This window comes from Dendropsophus ebraccatus, chromosome 1 (assembly GCF_027789765.1).
Source record: "Dendropsophus ebraccatus isolate aDenEbr1 chromosome 1, aDenEbr1.pat, whole genome shotgun sequence".
Classification (NCBI taxonomy): domain Eukaryota; kingdom Metazoa; phylum Chordata; class Amphibia; order Anura; family Hylidae; genus Dendropsophus; species Dendropsophus ebraccatus.
The window spans coordinates 163443546-163460343 of record NC_091454.1 but is presented as its reverse complement, the minus strand read 5'-3'; the positions used below and the strand labels follow the sequence as shown (position 1 = coordinate 163460343).

The following is a 16798-nucleotide window of genomic DNA, read 5'->3' as shown; positions in this document are numbered from 1 at the left end:
TTAGGACTGAGTATATATAAATGATTTTCCTAATCATCCACAGAGAACGCATGCACCCTTATAGAGGGCAGCACATTTTATCATGCTAAACTAAACCAGTGTCGGAAAGTTGCTGGCAAATCTATTTCAACCATAAGCCTGCTGAAACGGATAGTCTGGTATGAGAAAAATGTTTTTAAAGGGCATCTTTCATGTTCTGGTAAAGACCTTACTTACTTATATGTTAAGGTACGTTCACACTTACCGGATCCGCAGCGTATTTTCTGCTGCGGATCCGCAGCAGATTTCATTTGAATAACTGAACACAGCATCAAATCTGCTGCAGATCCTGTAGGTGTGCACCGTAAATGAGGGTTTAAAGTGCATGGGGTTGGTCCTTTACTCCTCAGTGCATCAATCTGCCTGCAGGGTACCTGCTACCGAATATTCCTCAACTGGTCTGTGGTGGACAAAAGCGGCATAACTGTTCAACAAGGAAGAACACTGATTCTTTGACTTAGGACATATGACATTGGTCATTTGTCATTTCAAAACTGGGGCACACAGGAAAGCAATGCAGTATGCTTCAGCAGGTGTTGGAATAACACTTTGAGTCGCCATTTACTCACCTCCTTGTCATCCAAAATTAAAGGGTTCTCACAGCAGAGTACATGTTCAAACTCATGGCAACTCTGCAGTCCACTACTAAACTGAGCTGTGTATGGATTTGCCAGAGGTCTCAGACTTGCATCAGTTCTGTATACTGCTCAATTAAGCTGTAGACTGTGGAGCTGCCTAGAGTTTGACCTTGTATCCTGCCACATTAACAAAACTTTAATGTTTACCTACAGTATCCTATAAGACTTTAGTGGTAGAATATCAATGATTGGATGGGTTTGCATTCTTCCTGACTTGTCATCTTTCAATGTAGGTCCCGGGTCGTCATCAAAGTGGGAGGAAGTGCAAAACAAAGCCAGACAGATCCTGCTTAATACATATGGAATGTACAAGTGCTTTATACAGATGCAGAGTTACAGACAAGAAGAGAACATAATGTGTGCTAACTGCTCCAGTGCCTAACTCCTGCCTTACCACCCACCCTCCAGAATACAGCAATACTTCGGACCTTAGAACAGATCGGAGGAAGTGATGGTGTTTGTTGCAGTACACATCGTCGGTAGAAGCACACTTTTTCTATTGAAACATGATTCTTTAGCGTATGTCTGAAGAAAGGCTCCATTGCGGACTATCAGACCAATTTTAAAGTGCTGTTTACAGACTTAAGCAAGTTTGCACATTCCTTGGACCTCGGGTGACCAAACTGAAGCCCTGCCCTAAGGACACTAAGTACACTTATGTGGTAATCATATTCAGTTGCTAGTTTTACTGATACTGTGGTTTATTTAATCGATTTGGTTAAACTTAAGTAGCAGCATATATTGGTTAGTATATAGCAGCAAACCAGTTGACACATCAGCTCTGCCTCCTTTAATGTCATGTGCCTCTGCAAAGGGGAAATAAAGCTACAGCTTGTATATTACTCCATCCCAGAGCACACACACTGTCTCTATACACACCACCCAGAATAGGTTAATCATATACCTTTATAGCCTCAGGAGGACACAGTTTCCAGTCTTTACAAGACCTTTGGTCCTAGTTTTCTGCTAGTAATATAGCAGTATTACAACACTCCTGTATCTTACTGGACCTAGTAAAGAACCCTAACTCTGTAGATTCTTATGGGTGAACCAACTCAATGCTATTAAAAGAAGCTGGAATGTCTTCTTTATCAGTGTTTTTAAAATTTGCACTTATCCACTGCTGTTAATATACTATAATGACAGCAATACATGCAGAATAAGGTAAGCAAGGACATGGACAAAATGGGCCATGCAGATGCCCACCCTAAGATGCTGGGACTTTCTGCATAGGGTTGATTAAAAAAGGTAGTAAACCATTTTTATGTTTGCAGATTTCTTAATGCGAAACACTTGTTTATTTTGTATGGCTTGTCATGTGAACAGCAGCAAGGGTATTTCTTGTACCGAGTAGGAAGTTTATAATGATATTTTACTTGGCCACTAAGTGGCGCTGTTCTGCGTTAATGAATATTTCATTTTATCCTTCTAGAGCAAGTAACATGACTGCTCACACTCTTATTAGTACAGGAGAATATGCTGCAAACTAGTTACCATACAATAACTTATTTCCATTTCTCTCATCAAGCATGCACACTAGATAGGAAAGAAAAGCACATCAGTCTGCTCATGTGCAGTGACCACCATGTTTTTTTTACTACACTACATATGGACAGTGTTATACCCAGCTGGAAGGACTGGATTTTTTTTGTTTTGTGAGTGTTTGACAAAAGTTCTCTCCAGTAACTTTCATCATGGGAAACTGTAAGCCTCTTGATTTTTACATACATGATGTAAAGGGTGAAGACAAACATGCCAACATGAAAGGATTAGTATTTATTTTACCCAAGGTATTTTGGAGGATAGTATTAACATTGCGTTTGAACATCACATTAATACTGCAGGCTTCTCTTTTCTTAGGGCCTATTCCCACGTCCCATATTTTGCAGATCGTACTTACAGGGAGGCTCTGTAATGGAGTGTTCCCCTGCCCGGGCCTCTCCGTGGCACTGTAGTGACAGAGATTCAAACAATTTCCCAGCTCCTGGCATGATATTGATACTTCATTCCAGGCAGGAAAACACTTCATTACAGGGCTTCCCACTCTCTAGTGTCTGCAATACGGGACGTGGAAATAAGCCCCTTAAAGTGTACCCCATCTTATAAACTACTTTTCATAAATCAATGATACAAGCAAAGAAACCTAATAGAGAGAAAAAAAAGCCTCTTTCTGTACTTCACCCACACACTGATCACTTACTTCGTAGTCCCCGATTAAAGGAAAAAAAAAAAAAACATGATGCAGGCAGGAGACAAATATTCAGTTTCATTGAGGGATTACTTGCAGCTGCTACTCACAGGTCTATGGAGAGGGACTAGCTAGGAAGTTACACAGAGTGCTGCTACTTGTAACATTTTACTGTCTCCTCCCAGTGCTGGTTAGCAACACTGTTTGTTATAGCTGTATAATGTCCTCCATACTGCTGCTCCTATGTATGTGTCTTCCCCCTCTTCATAGACATCTATAGGCAGTATGTAACATGGTCTGTTAGTGATGCTGGATACCTGCCTTCTTTCTGCTTTCTTGGAAGGATTTTATCAATAAATTTAGAGTTGTTTTGTAATATAGCACACAGTTTCTTATATCTGGTTGTACTATTGATCTATTGGAAAGTGTTCATAATGGGGGATATACTTTTACTCCTATAGTATTCATCAAGCCATATTTTATAACTATTGTACTAAAAACTGCCGAGTTGCTACATGGGCGTTTTACTGCTGTATATAGATATACTGATCTGTACTTGTTTTCTAACCACATCTCTATATGCACTGAATGTGTGTATGAAGTCATTGGTGATGCAGATAAGACGTGATTTGTTTCTGATAATGGGTTGTATCAGTCATTACTGATTTTCTTCCTTTTGCAACAGATTTACAAGATAATTCTGAAATTTGTACTGAAGTTACTGACCTTATTTCTGTAATAATAAGGATGGTACTGAAGTTGCACAATAAAGTGTGTTATAATAAAATATTTATTACACAACATTCTTGGCGTTTACATTCATTTGTACAGGATTCCTGTATGACCACGTAGCTTCTGGAAGGCAAGGAGCTCACGGGCATTCAGGGATGGAGCATGGGATGATAAAGCCTGTTGAAAATGTTCTTTATTCAAACATGTAGCCTGCAATCCACTTGCATGTAATGCAACTAGGGCAGCCTGCAGATGGAAACATTTTACATTAGTTCTATACATGCAATGTGCAGGACTTCTGACAAAGGCTTAAGGATACTATAATTCTTGCTAGAGCACTGTGTGGGGCACAATAATGGAAATGGTTTTATACAATCTCACCTCTTTACAGAGATTCTGAAGGTCAGCCCCTGAGTAGAGGTGAGTAGAGGCAGCCAGGCTCTCCAGACTCACATCAGTAGCCAGCGGCATACTACGTGTACAGATTTTTAGTATGGATAGACGGGCCTGCAACACACAGGAAAGATGTTCAGAAGTGTTATGGTTCCGTACAATAAATACATTTTAAAAAGCCTGAAGTTGGCTATACACATTGGACTCATTGATCAATCACAGAATGTTCCCTTCAGTCACGTACCAAACTGGCATATGACTGTATATTATACAAAACACTGTGTGAGCTTAAGAAAAGTAGCAAATGATTGGCCAATCTCATTTTTGACAGACATTATTCTGCTGTCCACCAGTGAAAGTGTGGAAGAAATTTATTAACCACCTCTGGCCAAATCACAGCAGTCAGGCATTTCTTTTTTTAATCACAACCTAATGGGAGTTCTAAGCTATTTTAATTAGTAGCAACTACATTATTCCTCCTCACAGTAATATAAGGATTACTTAAATTGTTCAATAAGGCCCCCCCTTTACATGTCTGTGAAATTTACCCAAATTTTTTATCTGGAAATTCTGGGTTCTATTGGACACTGATACCCTTCCTGGGTATAAATACTTATCCTATCTAGCCCTGCTGCAGCTTGTCATTGTTTACAGCTATGTACTGTCAGACAATGAAGTAAACTATCCGTGTCACTGAGGTAAATTATTTTACTCTGCACAATTATTTTATTTTCAAAAGCAAAGTGCAAGTTGTGACACCCAATAATGCAATGCGAGTGCATGCCCCAGGAGAAGCGAATACCAGGTAGTTCCCAAAACCCACCGCACATAGATTTATCAAACATGTTGTAAAGTGAAACTGGCTCAGTTGCCCCTAGCAACCAATCAGATTCCACCTTTCATTCCTTACAGACTCTTTGGAAAATGTAAGATGGAAACTGATTGCTTGCTAGGGGCAACTGAGCCAGTTTCACTTTACACCATGTTTGATAAATCTCCCCCATAGTGTTTGATAATGTAAGGTTGTGACAAAGTACAGAATATTCTTTGATATGGCAATATGGTGCTATGTGCATAATTGCAATAACACTTAACATAGTGTTCTGATACCTTCTCATCAGGTGGTGGTATGTACAGGAGTTTGTCTAGTCGCCCAGGCCGCAGCAAAGCATCATCTAGGACATCCGGTCTGTTTGTTGCTGCCACAACCATTACTGATTTATTCAGAACCTCCTTAAACTTAGAAAGAGGAAGAATTACGATATCTAGTGAATAAGTAAAAAAATTGTTTAGAAAAAGGAAAAAGGGGGAGAAAAATTGTCTTCCTATATTCCCACTAATATAAGAGGGGCTCAAATATAGTTATAGTTTTTGGACTCAATATATTTGAAAATACATTCATTTGGCAAACTTGCTTCCCTCTAACATGCTGCTCTTTCCCTCCTATTGTTGACAGCAAGTCTAGGTTCCCAACCACCATTCTGCTCTAAAAGCAGTGGTGTGGCTGGTGTGTGATAGAAGTATATATTATATAGTGGTACCTTGGTTTAAGAGCATTGTTTTGGTTTAAGAGCTCCCTGTACTGAGTGGGGGAGAGGCATGGTCTGCATAGCGGGGTCTACAGCCCTGTACTCCCACCCAGGAAGTCTCCCTCACCTTCCAAATCATAGCAGATCCCCTTCAGGCTGGGGCTCACATCAGGGGACAGGACTGTGAAGGTAATCTCTCAATAGCTGTAACCCCTCTCTCCCCGTACAGAGAGCGCTGCTTGTATGTTTCTACATATGTCCTGCAGTCTCTGTCAGTCCTGATTGGTCCATACCCCTTCTCCATTGCTGTCTTGTGACCACACAGACCTCTGACAGCAGCAGGGCTGTGGAGTTGGTAAGCCGCAGCTCCGACTCCTGAATTTTATCAGGACCGACTCCTGCTCCTCCATAAATTCCCAGTCATATACCAGGGGAGTTATCACACTGGCTCAGCAGCTTCTCCCTAATGTCCTACATGATCCTGGGTCGACTTCTGAGTGAATAAAGCAATACTGTATACAAAGCAGATTCTCCTGTGTGTGCAGTGGATGCAGCCAGTCTCCAACCTCCATGTCCTGAACTACTCAGAACTAGACTAGATGGAGCAGGTGGTCTTTTCCTGCTGACAATCTTCTATGTTTCTAACTAAATATTCACCATACTTAAAGCGACTCTGTACCTACAATCTTTCCCGCCAAACCACTTGTACCTTCGGATAGCTGCTTTTAATCAAAGACCTGTCCTGGGGTCCGTTCGGCAGGGGATGCAGTTATTGTCCTAAAAACAACTTTTAAAGCTGCAGCGCTGTGTCTAACGGCCGGGGCTTACATTTATATATGCATTAGGCTGGCACCACCTCTCCGTCCTTCCTCCCCTCACAAAGTGATATAGGTCACTGTGGGGGCACGCAATAGCGCACATGCACACACACACACACACACACACACAGCCTGCTGCAGCCATAGCATATACACACAGCCTGCTGCAGTCATAGCGCACACACACACAACCTGCTGCAGCCATAGCGTGTGTGCACGCACACACACAAAGCAGCAGCCGTAGAACACTGATGAAAAACACACAATCTTCTTCCAGAGAGAAAAGAACACATTGAGGACAGAGGTTACTGCTACACTACTTAGGTCTTCTCCTCCTCTATATAATACAAGATATCTTCATATTACACTGATGCTCATATACAGTCATCCAGCATCCAGGAAGAGAACACCACAGATCTCCCCCCACACAATGGACTCTTCCAGCTCAGAAACAAACTTTTCCATAACCATCCTTATGTAATAGGGCCAGTGTCCTATTAGAATGTTGCTCACAATATATATTCATGAGTAAAATTCATATCAAAGTTCAATTCTACATTTTTTAAAGCTGGAGTCAGTACATTTTTTTCCGACTCACCGACTCCAAAACTAGCTCCAACTCCGACTCCACAGCCCTGGTAAGCAGCCCTGCTTCTCTATACTAGCCTGTTGTACTACACTACTGCATTATGGGGATCTGCAGTTCCATCCTCTATCTACAAACTGCAGCTGTTTTTCAGGTTTATGCAGTTACTATACATTATACTCCACATGCTGATTGCTATACTGTACAGTAACATATCACATATCCAGCTGTTTATAAATGTTTGTTTCATTTGTTTTACATGTTATTCAGAATATAAAGTCATTATTTTTGGGGTGTGGAACCAATTGTCTGCATACCAGTGATTTCTTATGGGAAAATTTGCTTTGGTTTAAGAGTGGATTTGGATTACAAGCACGGTCCCGGAACCAATTATGCTCGTAATCAAAGGCACTACTAACTATTGTATATATATATATATATATATACATACATACATACATACACACACTATATATATATATATATATATATATATATATATATATATATATATATACACACATATAGATACACTCACACTACACCTCTATATAATAGCTCCAGTTAAATGATAAATGAGATATAGATCCTCTCCCCTTCCTGATGGCTATATAGAGCTGTCAGCAATTTTGGTAGCTTATAACTGCTGATGGATTCCCTTAAATATATATATTATATATATATATATATATGAGAGAGAGAGAGAGAGAGAAAATACAGAAAAAGTGAAAACTGCACTGTATGCCGCTATATGACTGCCTGAAGTGACAGACCTAATATGAAACCACACTACTGACAGTACTGCCTTCAATACCTTGTGTGGATTACATTCACAAAACACATTACTGCCCCTGATTAATTCTGACATTAGTGTCACTATTCACATCAGAAAGGGAATAAGCATCATTGTACTGGTTTATGAAGACCCACACAGGTATTGTTTCCATCAGTTTCTCAGCAGTACAGCCTCCAGCTTTGGGTCTGTAAACATAAAGTTGACCTTATATACACAAAGGTTTTCATGATTGTAATGTACACTAAAGGGCGTACTATGTTCCATTTTACAATCAGTTCTGAAATGTTCTTACAGTTTTTCTACAGGAAACTGTGATCACTTTTTACATGCGGTTTTACCACCTTTTTTCTTTGTTCAATGACAAATACAGAAAAAAACACCATATAAATGCCACAAAGTCACAGCCTAGCTTAATAACTGAGAAGCTTACTGTCACAGTGTATGAACAGCTCGACTCCAGGGAAAACATGCCAATGGTAAACTTTGTCTTACTTAGAAACAGAGAAGATTGTCGGCTAAAAAAGACCACCTGGTCCATCTAGTCTGCCCTTTTAGTATTTCCCTTCTTATTATCTTAGGATAGATATAAGTTTATCCCAGGCAGGTTTACATTCAGGTACTGCATATTTACTAACCACTACTACTCTTTCAGTAAAGTAATATTTTCTCATGTTGTTTCTGATCTTTCACCCATCTAACCTCTCACTGTGTCCTCTTGTTCTTGTGCTCAGTTTTTTTTTAAATTAAAAACACTTCCCTCCTGAACCTTATCTTGTCCTTTAGCATGTTTAAAGGTATCAGTCATGTTCCCCCATTCTCTTCTTTCCTCCAGACTACACAGATTTAAAGCGTAACTGTCATTTCAGGGCCATTTTTCTGAAAACATTAAATACAACATTACAGTACAAGCGATTTTAAGAAACTCTGTAATAGGTTTTATGTACTAAAAGAGTTTCCTTCTGTACTAAAAAAGCAATCTCCCAGCCTCCCCCCTCACATCAGATGAAGCAGGATTTCTGTGTCCATTATGTGACTATGGAGAGAGGAGGGGCTGTTAGGAGTGACTGAGCACGGAGCAGTCCTGCACAGCACAACATCCTGCAATCTTCTCTCAGTAAGTTCATAGATAAGCACTGACCTTTCTGACACCTGAATTTAGCGTTTTAGGTGCCAGGAGAGTCTACAAACAGCTGACCTTCATGTCACCTCTTCCTGCTCCCTCATCTCCCTCGGCCCCTCCCCCCTCCATAAGGATAGAATGGAGAGAGCAGAACCCGTCTTCACTGGCTTCCCTGTAATGAAGACGTGTTTGCCTGATAATGCACAGATAAGAAGTCAGGGGGGGAGGCTGGGAGATTGCTTCTTGAGTACAGAAGGAGGCTTTTTTGGCTGATGAAACCTATTACAGAGTTTCTTAAAATCGTTTATACTACTGATTTCTGCAATAAAAAAAAAACGTGACAGTTACGCTTTAAATCCTTAATTCTTTCCTTCTTTGGGCCCATTCTATCTTATCTATTTTAGGTGCGGTCTCCAGAACTGGACACAGTATTCCAGATGATGTCTCGCTGGAGCTCTATACAGCGAGCTCGCAGTCTCCCTCTTCCTACTGTTTATACCTCTACTTATTCAGCCCAGCATATGAATGGCTTTACATACCGTCTGGTTGTATTGGTGACTCATTTTAAAGCCATCAAAAAACACTACCCCTAAATCCTTCCCTTCTAAAGTCTTTGCTAACACAGAACTGCTGTCTAAGGATTTATACGTCCTGTAAATTATGGACCCTATGGATGGAGAAGCCCTGTAGTGGAATGTTTCCCCAGTATAAATATCATGCTGGAAGCAGGGAAACTGAATCTTCATGGCACTGTAGTGACAGAGCTGAGCGGGGAAATATTCCATTAAAGGGCTTTCCCATCCATAGGGCCTCTAATTTATGGTACGTGTGAATAAGCCCTTACTTTTGTAAACAAAGCAAGCTGTACCAATATGATCTGGAAAGAAAGCTAATGCACATGAACACCAGCACAACAACTAAACTGTCAGAAAAGACTAGATAGTATAATAATATTTCCTCCCCCTTCCCAGACTAAGACTCTTTTAGAACTGACCTCTTCATCGTTGGGGCAATGCTCATGATCACCCTCCATCAGTAGTTGTCTGCCTCTGCGTTCAGTTACCTTGAGCCCGACACCATCAAGTTCATTTAGCAGAACAGAAAGAATTCTCTCTTGGACACCAGAACTTGTTCTGCTTTCTGAGCGACACCCCACAATTGCATCAATCTCATCCAGAAACACAATGGCTGGAGTACTTGCTCTTGCTTGCCGAAAAAGCTGTAAAGATAGAAGTAAACATGCTACAAGAGATAGATATAATATAGATACATAGTAACCATGCTACAGCAGATTGATATAATATAGATACAGATTATATATAAAATCTCAAATCAAGTAAAGAAATTAAAAGGCAAAAATGCTGCAGCAGATATCCTATATTCTTACCTGTGCCAAAGTCTTCTCCGAGTCTCCCACATAGGGCGAGAAAAGATCAGCACCGCTAATAGAGAAAAAGGAGCAATGGCAGCTGGTAGCCACAGCCTTCACCAGTGTGGTTTTGGCACATCCTGGAGGCCCATACAGTAGAACTCCTTTGGGCAGGGTTAGTCCCATCCTCATGAAAGCATCAGGATACTTCATGGGCCATTCAATGCTCTAGAAATAAAGACTAACTTTACTGTATACCCAGTTATCACTTTTAAGTCTCCTATAGATAGGAAAGCATAAGATATTATATGACTATATGGATGCAATAATTACAGAATGAAATAAAACAATAAATACAGTGCATTTAGAAAGTATTTTAACCCTTTAAAGTGTTACTGTCATTTAAAACTTTTTTGCAGAAAAAAAAAAAACACTCAAAAGCCCCCTCACTTCTTATCTGCGCATTATCAGGCAAAGTCATCTAAATTACAGAGGAACAAAGTAAAGAGTCCATTATGCTCTATGGAGGAGGAAGGGGTCGAGGGGGAGAACAGAACAGACAAGAAGTTGTACCGTTTGCAGACTGTCTGGGTACATAAAACGCTGGATTCACAGGTCAGAAAGGTCACTGCTTACCTGGGAGTTTGGTGAGAGAAGATTGCAGAATGTTGTGTTTTGCAGGGCTGCCTTTTCTACTCTCCTTGCTCACTCATCCCCCCCTCAGCCCCTCATCTCTACATAGAGCATAATGGACACAGAGATCCTACTTCTGAAGTGAAGAGGGGGAGGCTGCAAAACCTCTTTTTGAGTACAGAAGAAAACTCTTTTGCTTAATAAAACCAATTACAGAGTTTCTTAAAATCGCTTTTACTATTGCTATTAATTGTTTTTTTTTTAAAAATGACCTTTAAATTCCGTTTTGTAAAAGGACCATAAAAGCAGGTTAGATGCGCCTAACCTGTTAGTATCCCTTTAAAGGGAACCATTCACCCCGTGGCCCCCGGCAGAAACTGACATACAGTGACATAAAGGTCAATATACTTACCACATCGCTCCCGGTCCCGTCCCGGATCCCGTTGTTGACACGGAGAAATCGCCGATTCTTCTTCTCCCGCCCATTATGGTAATGAGCTGAGATGAGTCCAACGTCCATAGGAAACGACGGACGAGTCCAACTTATTCATGAGGTCCTCTTCTCGTCGCCGCCCATCCACGCCTCCTGGAACTTGATTGACGTCTTCAGTCTTCTGCCGAATTCCCGCGCAGGCGCCGCTGTGATGGTCTCGTCACCTCTTCTGCGCCTGCGCGGTAAACAGGATACGGTCTTCGAGCAAATCGGCGCACGCGCAGTAAACAGTGAAGCTGCGGAGCGGCTTCAATTGTGAACTGCACATGCGCCGAAAACGACTGTCACAGCGCCTGCGCGGGATCCGGCGAGAAGAAAGAAGACGAGGAGGAAGAGGACCTGGAGTCAATCAAGTGTCGGAGGCGGGGAGAAGGCTGGACTTCGGACCCGGCGGCGCTCATTACCATAATGGGCGCGAGAAGAAGAATCGCCGATTTCTCCGTGTCAACAATGGGCTTCGGGACGGGACCGGGAGCGATGTGGTAAGTATATTGAACTTTATGTCACTGTATGTCAGTTTCTGCCGGGGGCCACGGGGTGAATGGTTCCCTTTAAGGAAAAGACAACAATCTGAGAGAAAAGGATTTTACCTGTTTTAATACAAGTTTAATATCTTCCAGGCCACCGATCTGTTCCCAATACACTGGCTTAAATTCCACCTGGCCCACAGCACTCCGTGCAGAAGTGGGGCGTATCTTTTTGAAAGCTTCATAGAAATGTTCTCTTCTTATTGGATTTACTTGGCAGTCCTGAAAAAGGACACAGAACACAATTATCAAAACTGCTTTATTTCTGAATAATATTATTTAGCCAAACAATTAGGCAGACCATTATTCTGAAACACCTATGGTAGACAGCACCCTCTCGACACTGGGTGTTTCAATTACCATACCAAGTGTGACACAGCTAACCCATGCTAGGCTAGCTGCAACAGTAAGTTATTTGGGGGAAGGGGGATCCAGGTAAGTAGAGCTTCTTCATTATGTCCCCCTTCCACTGCCTGCAGGCACATTTTCGTGTTGGATGGACTTCTCTTAATTCTATTAATTTGATCGATTAGATCAGGAAACACACAACAATGTTTAAACCAGAATCAATTTAAACATATTTGTTTTACTTGTTATAGCACCTCCTGGTGTTCTTTTTATTTCCTCTTCGAACGTCCATCCTATGTGTCCAGTGGTCACACATATTCAATGGCTCTTTTCCACATTAGGTGGATGTTCCAGACACAGGGACATTTTTTTAAAATGATTCTAAATAGATTTTTAATGGAATTTTTGAAGTGAAAATTAAATGGAAAAACTTCTTACTCATAACATGCCGTATACATATTAGGGTATACAGACATAGGGAAGGGATGCTCTCCATGTAATAGCACTTTGTCTCCGTAGCAGCCACTTCAAAATGTGCTGATCAGAACAGTTGGCTGAACAAGTATTGGGCCGACAGTTCTCTCAGGACCACCCATCCATGGTGTACGTTTCTGCTTCTGTACACTCCCCATAGGGGGATATTTATAAAACAGGGTGTAAAGTGAAACTGGTCCATTTGCCCCTAGCAGCCAATCAGATTCCTCCTTTCATTTTCCAAAGAGTCTATGAGGAATGAAAGGTGGAATCTGATTGGTTGCTAGTGGCACCTAAGCCAGTTTCACTTTACACCATGTTTCATAAATCTTCCCTTATATGTCCAGGATCTTGCATGGAAGGACATGGTTATATAAGCAAACATAGTCATATGCTTAGTCACAGTCCCTAACAACGTCCCTCAGGGGCCATATTGACAAGTTGTGCTTTGCAAAATTTATGCCACGCTCAGTCTATTGGAATATTAAGAATAAACTTCTGCTTTAAAAACTATAAAAAAAAGAATCCACATGCTTCTTCTTACCTGCTGGGCCTGGAGTACCACCTGCATGGCAGAATCTCTACAGAGGGCAGTAAGATCGGCTCCAACATAGCCTACCGTCATATCAGCCAAAGCATCAATGTCCACGTCGCTGTGTATAGGGATGTTTGATGTCAGTACTTCAAGAATGGCTTTCCTTTGACTTTTAGTAGGGGTCCCTATAATGATCTGGATTAAATAAAGCATGTACATTATATCACATGGCAGAGAAGAAAATGGATGATGTAGATACAGGTTTATGGCAGTTATATTATTTTTAGTGGCTACAATTTGTTAATTCTGTTTCATGGTTGTGTGAAGGCTATAAAATCATGGCACATTCAAAACATGAGGAAAACGAAGATGCAGAGCAAGATCATCTAATCTTTTTGTAAGTGACCATTAAGCCTATACCAAGTGTTTTATTCCAAACTGGCACCTGGGTTCTCAGCATCCAGTGGGCTCTAAGTCTGTCTCTCTATTCCCTCTTGTAGGGACTGGCTGCTTTTCTTTATGAACCTAATCACATGTAGAAAACTAAGACAAGTCAGTCGGACTGGGTTTCTCCCCAAGGAATGGCGAGGTAATAAAGAGAAATCAATCATTGTAAGACATCCAAGGAGCAATAAAATGCTTAAAAACATACACTACATACCTAAGGTACAACCACATGCTGCAGATTTACCACTACAAAAAGTCTGGGATGTATATACTTTTATATAGCGTAGAAAGAAATACAGTGGGAGACAAAATAATAATAGTAGTAGTTAAGTGCATACCAAGGTCCCCAAAAGTGTACAGATTTTCATGTGTAAGATTAATCTGAAATTTGCATCAGGTCCAGACGGATTGTTTTTTTCCCAATACAAAACAGCTGCATCAAAATACAAACAGTACTTGTAACAAGGTTATGGGTGACATGTACAAGGGGTATTTACCTCTCTATCAAACCTTCCAGGTCGTCTGAGTGCCGGGTCTATGACATCTGGCTGGTTTGTAGCTGCAACAATAACCATCTTGTTGTCACTGTGAATCCCATCCATTAGTGTCAAAAGTTGGGCAACAATTCGGTTTTCAGGGGCATTATTGGAGTGTCCTCGCTTAGGACACAAAGAGTCCACCTCATCAATGAAGAGGATACAAGGACCACAACGAGAAACATTTCTGGCATTATCAAAAATCGTCCGCAAATTCTCCTCAGCTTCTCCAGGTCTTGATCCGTGAATTACTGGCCCATTCAGGCTTATAAGATAGGCGCCTACTTGTCTTGCGACAGCCTTTACCAAGAGCGTTTTACCAACCCCTGGCGGTCCAACTAAGAGCAGGCCTTTTGGACAAGCAAGGCCTAACTTACTAATGGTCTGTGGGTAAACGAAAGGTAAGCTAAGAATCTCCTTTAGTGCTGTACATGCCTCATCCATTCCAGCCACCTGAAATTGGGAAGTATTGTCCGCTGTTTTCTGGTACCACTCCAGGGTGGTGGTCTCTTTAATGTGCACACTTGTTTTTGCCGTTACTAATCCCGCTCCTTCTGATACTGGGTCTATATCTAAAATTTCTACATTCACAACAGGTGAGTCTTCTGGAAGGGTTATCACATATTTAGGCATGACATACACATTTCTTAATAAGTCTCTGACAACCTCGAGCAGAACTGTTCCAGATACTTTGATTTTTTCTTCCACGTTTTTCAATACAATTTTGACATTCACTTTTTTTAACTTGACAGAATTCAATCTTTTTAGTCGATTTAGGGAAACTGAATTCTTATAGTCTATCACGGGTTTAGGTGAGGTGGCACACATGAGGTCAGCTTGTAGGAAGCCATCAGACAGATCTCTTCTTGGCCAAGCAGTGCACAAGCAGCTGCCACTAGGTAAAGATATCAGAAGTGGGAACCCAACCTTAACTCCCAGATCAGACATTGCTTTGGGTCCCAGTCTGCATCTCTGCGTTCCTTGGTCTTCATGATTCAGAGGCAACAACCTGAGTACCGTTTCCATCTGTGATTAAACAAAACACACACAAAAATGACTTACAAAAAAACACATCTATATCACACCTCAAGACTTAAATATATCTTCTATAGTTCGTCTCACTTCTCTGCAATGTTTTAGTCAGTTCCTTTCACCACTTGTAATTCTCATGTACAATGCTAAAGAGCAGTCCGTAGAGCCTCATTAAAGAGTCTCAAAACACAGGACTAGCCATATGTCATGTACAATGCTGGAGAGGTCCCCTTTCACCATTCTGACTTATAAGTATGTGATGGTGATTGCACAGACACCTAAGCTATGCCAGAGGGATCACCCACTGGAGGATGCTCGTGATTGATGGCGTCAACTTACACTATAGACCTGATCCTGGCTGTAAAACCCTAAGGGAACTGTCAGATTGATATTGCCCTTAAAGGGGTTGTCCAGCAGAAATCCCCTTAATACTCTTTGAATGCTCAGAAGAGCTGGCTGCGCCCTTATACCTTCCAGCCAATCTTGACTGATCTCCTGAGTGCAGGGGATGTCATCCAAATCCAGGCACTTAGTGACATCAATGAAGCCTGGCTGGGAAAGAAAAGGGTGCCACCATTGTAACAAGAAACAGCCTTGTCTACATCTCCAAGACTATACACATCTAATACAACACGAGTGCTAATAAAAGTAGTTTCAATAAAAAATTGAGACATATATAGATTTTACCTGAAAATACCTCTAAGCGTCTATAATGTACTGGGGAGGCAAAATCAAGTTGTCAGGTTACAATTATTGGAACAAACAAAAAAAAAACCACCTAGGGTCTACAATGTAATAACAAATATTTTATTACAAGTTTAATGTGACCTTATGTGCTTATCAGATTTGGAAGGACCCGAGCGAAAGGCATTTGTTCACTGGTGACTAAAATTGTTGGAAAACATGGATACAGCCATACTCCTTAGGCCTGCATCCAACACTAATCAAATGCTACACACTCAGGTTTGGACAGACCCAATCATGCTCAAGATTCGCTTATCTCTGGTGCTGATCCAACTGCAAGATATGGTCTAACCAGCTGTCAGGGCATGATGGGAGATGTAGTTTTGCAACAGTCTGGGAACAGTGCACTTGAGGATTAGGATTACAAGTACTATATCATCATGTCCTAGTATATTTTCGCTATACGTTCCTTGTCACACACATTTTAGGTAAGAGGTATATAAGGACCCCAATAGACATGACTGTAAGTGACAAGCGGCCTCTCCAGAGGGAAGGCAAAGGTTTTAAAAGTCAGATAATGTCATCACTGGGAAATTGTGATGCTGCAATGTGTAATAATACCCTGGAAATCCCCTTCACAGCACACAGACTACAGGGCCAATATGTTACTGTATAATACATTGTACTGAACACAGCTCCATACACTGCAAGTATAATACAAGCACAAAGTACAAGAAACAGTCCTAGACAGGAACACCCTCGTCTCCTGCCGCCCTGGTTATTACTAACCTTACTACAGTGCAGACACACCACGAAAATCACATGGCTACACAGCACAGTAAAGAGCAAAAGCGTCTGTGTGTACGACAGTGAAGCCCACG

General features: G+C 41.2%; 2 protein-coding genes across 2 annotated transcripts in view; one reads left to right on the top strand and one right to left on the bottom strand.

The window, feature by feature from the left end:
* SLC30A4 (solute carrier family 30 member 4) overlaps positions 1-3668 on the top strand; it is a 21926-nt gene extending 18258 nt beyond the window's left edge. Inside the window, exon 7 of the mRNA XM_069983297.1 lies at positions 911-3668. Coding sequence (XP_069839398.1) covers positions 911-1059 — 149 coding nt within the window. The 3' untranslated portion in view covers positions 1060-3668. The remainder of the gene's footprint in view (positions 1-910) is intronic.
* On the bottom strand, positions 3627-16798 carry AFG2B (AFG2 AAA ATPase homolog B). The gene is made up of 9 exons (XM_069983309.1): positions 16707-16798; positions 14163-15227; positions 13228-13413; positions 11925-12083; positions 10227-10436; positions 9834-10058; positions 5101-5229; positions 3979-4104; positions 3627-3843 (listed from the first exon to the last, which is right to left on the bottom strand). Exons 2-9 carry the CDS (start codon positions 15225-15227, stop codon positions 3685-3687), a joined length of 2259 nt encoding a protein of 752 aa, XP_069839410.1. The 5' UTR covers positions 16707-16798; the 3' UTR covers positions 3627-3684.